The sequence below is a fragment of the Hydra vulgaris genome, chromosome 08 (assembly GCF_038396675.1).
Source record: "Hydra vulgaris chromosome 08, alternate assembly HydraT2T_AEP".
Lineage (NCBI taxonomy): Eukaryota > Metazoa > Cnidaria > Hydrozoa > Anthoathecata > Hydridae > Hydra > Hydra vulgaris.
The window spans coordinates 30,889,863-30,897,520 of NC_088927.1; the positions used below are offsets into that span (position 1 = coordinate 30,889,863).

Here is a 7,658-nt window from a genome sequence, read left to right on the forward strand (position 1 = left end):
TTTCTTTGATTTACAAATTATGACGGTCCATCTTTACACAAAGAAAAACAATATCTTTATATACTGTCGATGTTCCAAAGATGAAGCCTAGTCTGCATCACAGAAAGCATAACGCTTTAACTCATCAGCCTTTCGAAAAGTTAAACAATATTTTAAAGAATGTTTAATTTACCAAAATACATGTTTAATCATAATCTAATCACCACTATTTGGTTTTGATAGATGCTGAGATAATCTTGTAACAACATAGCTTAAATCTGGTTACGTACATGTCACTCCCAATCATTTGTCGATATTGCTGAATCTCTGAATCATTCGATTTTATCGATTCTTGATTATGGTATGATTTGGCAACTTGCTCACATGGGGTTGATCTTGGCTTGCAATTGTCAAAATCAAATTTTTGTAGAACATTCTGCAAGTAATCTGATTGATTCATTGTGATATAATAACCAGTTGATTTGAATTGAATACCAAGGAAGGAAGTCAATGGTCCTGAATCTTTTATTTTAAATCGTTTATTTAATTTCTTCTTAATTTTTGTCAATAGTTCATTTGAATTGGCTGCTATGATTATATTGTCAACCCATACTAGGATCATTGCTATTTCAGTATTGCTTCTTTTAACAAAAACGCAAGCACCTGCATTTGATTTTGAAATTCACTTGAAACATTCCACCAATTTCTACCACCTTGTTTTAAACCATAAAGTGATTTATTTAATTTTCATACTAATTGTTTATTGTTTTGTGTTTTTTCATAACCAGGAGGTTGGTTTACATAAATTTCATGTTCTATGGGTGCATGTAGATAAGCAATTTTGATATCCATTTGATGTAAAATGAGGTCATATTGGATAGAGAGTTGCATTAGAATTCGGGCTGATTCCATCCTAGCTGCAGGTGAAAAAGCTTCTAAATAATCAAACAATTGAATTTCCTTGGAGCCCTTTGCAACATATCTGGCTTTGTATATAATTTTATTATTGTTCCCTTTAATTGTATAGATCCATCTTCCCCCAACTACTTATTTGCTGGGAGTTCAATAACAATAAAGGTGTCATTATTCGTTAATGATTAGATTTCTTCATCCATGGCACTTTTCCATTTATCAGGCTTATCGGTGTTGATAGCATTATTGTATGATGAAGGTGTATTCATCAATTAACAATAATCTATATAGTTAATTTCATTGTCATTACCATTATCAACTATACAATCTTTCAAATATTTGTGGGGTTGTACTTGTCTTTGAGGGTAATGTGATGAGGAAATTTCTTGAGGTATATTTTTTTTAATATTAGGAGTGGATGGCTTAGGTGTAGACTCTGTAGCTTTTGGTTCAACACTTACACAATCATCTGTAAAATAGGTATCTATTTGGCTAACAGATTCATATTTTTCTGTAAATTTTACAAATCTGCGTTTTAAAATTGAATTTGATTCTGGATGATAAATTAGGTACGATGGTCTTTATCGTATCCAACAAATAACTTTTAATGCTTTGTGGTTGTAGCTTGTGATATTATGTACATATGAGTAACATACTAATCCAAATAAGTGTAATCTTGAAATGTTTGGCTTTAAACCAGTTACTAATCCGTATGATGTACTTTTAATTCGTTGGACATAGCATTAGTTTCTTATATATGTTGCAGTGCTTATTGCATAAGTCCATAAATGTTTTGGAAGCTTTGATTTAATAATAATGGCTCTTGCAGTGTCAAATAGTGAACGTTAATCCCTTTCTGCGGTTCCAATTTGGTGTGGGGAATAAGGTGATGTAAATTCATATTTAACGGTATGTTTTAGAAGTAGTTCTTTAAATTCTTTTGATAAATATTTATCTCCATTATCACTGCGAGTACATTGTATATTACCAGATGGGGAAACATCATTATAAAAGCTTAATGTTTTAAGCTTTTCATATGGAGTAATATCTGGTAAAAATTTTTCAGCAGGTTTCGCAGCATCATTTTTTTTGTTGTAAAAAATATGTAAACAAACAACTTGAGAAATCATCAACAAAATTTATAACATACTTAAATCAACCTATAGCTACAGGTTCTATAGGTCCAGCTAAATCAGTATGCACAAGTTGGAATGGATAAGTTGCTTTTGTGTCAGGTTGTCAATTACATGTGTTAACATTTTTAGATAAAATATATGTTTCACAATCAAATTTAGCAATAATGTTAATTTTCATTCCTTGAGCTACACCTTCTAATTTTATAATATCATTGCAATTAAAATGTCCCAATATTTTGTGCCACATTTCTGAACTTTCAGTTCGTGTTTCATTTATCGAATTTTTATACAAAAAATACAAACGACCATTTTGTCGGATAGGAAACACAGTTCCCTCTTTAGACATAACTCAGCACTATATTTATGAAAGTTTCCATTAGCATCTTAAGCCGTAGCTGCTTGAACAGAAAAAATGCCCTGTGGGTAAGATGGTATGTACAGAGTGTTTTCAAGAGTGACTGTTACAAGTCACTCTTTGTACATAAATCGCTCTCATTTTAGCTATACTGTTTGTCCTGGTGCCATCAGCTAATTCTATAAAATGTTTATTAGGTTTAAAGTATTCATCAATATAAGTGAAATGTTCATCAGTATTTATAATATGGGTGGCTGCTTCACAGTCTACCAGAAATGTTTTGTTTAGCGTTTCCTTATATTGTTCTTTGTTTATTTTAAATGCATACCTATGTTTTTGCATATTACTAACAGCTTTAGCTTTATCTTTTAAGTGTTTCTTGCAAAAACTATCTTTGTGGGTATTTGATTTACAATTATTACACCATATCTTTAGCTTTGTTTTTGCTTAACATTCAGAAGACTTGTGACCAATATTTCCACAAGTATAACAAGTCAAAACTCTCTTTATATTACTCCCACTAGTTTTGAATTTCATTATTTTGGCATCTGAATGTTCATTATAAGTTGTTCTTGTGCATTCTATTTGTTCAAATCTTTGTAAAGCCTGCTTAAAATTTCAGAAATTATTACTAGTTTCAGATTGGGTAATTATAGCTACAAAAGCTCTCGTCAGGTAATCCTTTAGGTACCATAGCAACAAGTAATGAATCGCTTATATTTTCTCTGTATTTAATAAAGTGGCCAACTTCTCTGCTCTAATAAAATAATTTGTTATAGACTCGTTGGTAATTTTTGTTAAACTTGTTAATTGATTGTATAAGGTAATAATACGAGGTTTACTCGTACCAGCGTAATGACCTTTTAGAATTTTAAAGGCTTCCCTACCTCAATCTTTAGCGTCTCTTATAATTAAAGCTATGGTCTTTCATCCAGAAATTGTATAAGCTCAGCAAACGCTATTTCATTTTTGTCTTCGTCAATTTCGCCATTTCTAATTACAGTATCTTTAAAATTTTTTAAATTCATATATCTAAGGAATTTCGTTTCCCATATTTCAAATTTTATTATATTTCAAATTTTATCTCCACCGAAAATAAGGTTTTACATACATTTATAACTTCTTTCAAACATTTGTTACAACAATAGTAGTATTTTAATTTTCAGAACAATTTATGGATCTAGAATATTGTAATCAACAGAATAATATATATTATTTAATAAAATATTTTTTTTACTGTAGACAAATTTTATTCATTCATTGTTTAACTAATTTGTTGAATGAATTATTTATTAAATTTAAAAAAAAATATTTTTTCTAACAGTTACAGTCTTGCCAAAAATAATGCGCAACAAGTGAAGGCAGCACGAGACATTTAAATTTAACTTTAAAACCTCAAAAAGAACGAGATAAACTCGAGTAAAACTGCCCGGGAAATAAACGTGTTATTGTTTTATGCTTAGATTGTGACAAACACGTGTCTAAACAGGTTTTAATTCCAAAGTGAAACTAGATTTACTGACTGGGCTTTAGTAAAATTACAATGGCGCAGCAGTCCAGAAAGTATACATCTAAACATCTAAATAGTACTACAGCTAACCGGTAAAAAAGCTCCGAACCAAAAAGAAATATATGCTATATAATTTATATCGTTTATGATAACGAAATGAAGTTGTGGTAATTTGTGTTGAAATAAAAGGCTTGTGTTGAAATAAAAGGCTTCTAACTTTCTCTGATAAACTATAGTATGTCCTTGTTATAATAGATTGCGACATCACAAATCAACAACGCTAATTTTGAAATATCACAATCTGATAAAACATTATCACTAAATTTAATACGCGAAAAACTAAAAAATATTTTATAATAATTACATGGTTTACACTAATTACACTCATCTCATCACCTCATTACATGATGAGGTAATGAGATGAGAAGACATAATGAGATGAGAAGAGGTGACGAGAGAAGAAGAGGTATTGAGATAAGAAGAGGTAATCAGATGAGAAGATGTAATGAGGTAAGAAAATGTAATGAGATGAGAAGATGCGAATGCTTCTTAAGACATAGGAGTTGCTTGAAATAGATGCTGACGGAGAACTTTAGTGTGATCTGGTTCTTAATGAAGCATTCACACTAAAAATAGAGTTTATGACATCATACTTTGCACAAACTTTACTAAATTATTCAGACAACACCTATTAGGCGTCAAACATAATGTTAATAATAAAGGAACGATAATTATCATACTGGTAATTTGGATAGCTGATAAAACAATTATAATCGTTTTACCAGTTATCCAAAAATGTAAAAAGGCATCAAATAAACTTTAGCATGTTATGAAATATAGCAATAAAAAAAAGAGAATTATTTTGTACATATACAAAAGACATTTTTAAAATCTCGACATAACATAGAAACAGAAAAACTTAATACACCCTAAAAAAATTTTAATACACCCTAAAATTAGTGACAGATATAGATTAAGGTGGTATCTGAAATAAACTTGTTAGAAAGAAATACAAAAATACTTGTATTTTTGTATTTCTTTCTAACAAGTTTAACATAACTTGTCAAATACTGCCAAACAAACAGTTTAACATTATTTTTAGATTGTAACTTTAGATTGTAAAGACTTCTTATCAATAGAAAATGCATTTAAATACTTTTTTTTTATATCTGTTATATATCAACACTGAATGGTTTTAATTTGTAATTTTCTTTGTAGTTCACTTGTTATTATTTATGAGATTTAAAAAAAATGATTCTAAACAACGAATGTAACTAAAACGCAATTTTAAAGTATGAGCCATCAAAATATCTCAAGCGCTTTAAAATGTTTTATTCATAAAATTTCTACGAGTGGAATCAATAATATAGCTAATTCAAACATATTTATAAAAATAAAATATATAGATAAAAATATTAGAAAGAGGAAATGAATTTGAATTTTTGTGAAATCCTATTTATATCTACGAAAACCTAAGCAGTTCTTGTTGATAAGACCATTTGATCTTCTCCACGTTTTTTGCATTTTTTTAACAGTGTTACTTCAGTTCGGTATTCGACCGAATATTGCCAACTATTTTTGCCGAATACCAAATACCAGATTGTAACGAGAAAAAGTATTGTCACTGGCAAATAGTAAGAAAAATTTAGCAAGTTCTAATAGGATAATGTTTTGTGTTTGCTAAACTTAACTTGTTAATGTTTGATGTCTAATTTAGGAGAACATTTGTTCTAGAAATAGGATTGATCATTTTTATTTGATCTTTTTTTCTTAAGATATGGAGATAAATCATCACTTGTTTTGCTCGCTGTGTTCTAACAAAACAATTGAAATATACAACATTAACTTTCCACAAAAAGATAAACTTCCTCTTCCTATAAATTTTTATCCAGGTGAATACAAACTTGAATACTCTTGCAAAATGTCGATGAAACAAAATTAAAATACTTATCGTATTAACTAATGTCGTATTTACCAACATCAAAAATATGCAAATGACAAAAACTAAGATAATTCTGCAATAAAAGAATATTCAGAAAATAGTCATAGTAATTTTGCATGGAAAAATAAAAAGACTCTAAAAGTAGAGGGCAATAATTTTATCAGAAAAATGTCATGTAGTAACACTTGTCAAACTTATATAACAAATGTCATGTATGAGCACTTTCAGTGGGGTCTAAATTAGGATGACGAAGTTTACGTCACAATTATCTTTTTGAGACCAATGTTTCGATTTTTGAATCAAAAGTAACTATTGCATTAATTTGTTTTGTTTTTAACAGTTTTTTTATATCTGTATACTTAATAACGGTACTTAAATTTCCTTGAAATATTATTGTAAAAATCAAAATAGAAGTTTGTATTAAATTATATAGATAAAACTCTATAAAGATGTCTTTTAAAGAATAAAGATTTTCGCAATGTGTCATATCCAAACCATTAAAAAATCTAGCGTCCGCCCCAAGTAACGTTTATGTAATTTCACGTATAAAACTTTTAATTAAACAATTAGCATAATGTTTGGTGATTTTTTTTATGAAATTTTTTTAATGTCATAAAAAAAAGAGTTTTTTGATGACATTAAAAAAACTTTCATACACTTTATTAAAATACTACTAAACTAGGACTAAAATTTGATAAATAAAAAGTTAGCGAAATTCAAAAGTTAGTAAACTTTATATGTTCGCCCCTTTTTTTTTAAATGATTAGAAAGATTTAACGTTCTTTGAACTTTTTAAATAAAGATAAATCTAGTTTAGGTTACTACAAAAATTTTGATTTTTTTATTATATCTATATTTGTGACAAAGAAGCCCTTTTTTTTTTGAATTATAACTCCCAAAGTCCGATTTATTTTTCTAAAGTTACAAGCATTTTTATTTGACATGGGTATAAACGTAAATAATAAAGTTTGCACAACACTTTAACAAACGTTACTTGAACATCTAAAATCCTCGCCTATTTAAATCTCAAAAAAAGTAATACTTAATTAAGTATTTTAAATTTTAAAATTATTATCTTCAAGAAGGTTTTTGTCAGAATAATTGAATGTGGCATTGGTATCTGTCACATATAATAATATTTTAATAAACTTATAGTAACTTATAATATAATAACATATGTAATAATATTCTTTTTGTAAAGTTTAAGCAATATTTAACCAATTTAAAAGCGAATAACTAAAAATGGACAACGTTACATATGTACAGCATAAAATAAGTTAAGGGTAACTTTTGTATATTTAATGTTATTTATTCAATTATAATCTATAAAAAAAATTTAATTGGAGGTTACATGGAAAAATAAAAATAAAGATTTTTATCATTAGAATCTTTTTCATAAAATATTCTGCACCAGTGAAAAATAAAAATAAAATAAAAAATTAGCAGCACCACAAAAACAAAAAATGTGCGCACGCATGCGCATTTAGTTTTAGATAAACCTGCTGAAAATACAGTTGAATGAGAACGTGAACTCATTTTGCCTCCATCTAGTCCAAATAAATAAAGTAGTATCCATATTTGTACATTGTCTTTTGGATTCAATTAGTAGTTTTTGTTTCATTATTAAAATATTCATAATGCCATAAGAGAAATTATGACAATAAGTTTTAAAACACTATTACATATAAATAATAATATGAAATAATTTAGAGAAGAGTATGATACATTTGCATTCTCATCGAACAAATAGAAAACATTGCAATTGTATGTTGATTTAATGCAACCTGATAAAATAGCAACTAAAAAATTACAAGAAGAGCAATT

The 7,658-nt window shown here is 28.0% G+C and overlaps 1 protein-coding gene across 1 annotated transcript; it reads right to left on the reverse strand.

The window, feature by feature from the left end:
- Nucleotides 1-205: 205 nt before the first annotated feature.
- On the reverse strand, nucleotides 206-601 carry LOC136083236 (uncharacterized). Its single transcript, XM_065802637.1, has one exon. The coding sequence runs from the start codon at nucleotides 599-601 to the stop codon at nucleotides 206-208; it is 396 nt and encodes a 131-aa protein (XP_065658709.1).
- Nucleotides 602-7,658: the final 7,057 nt, after the last annotated feature.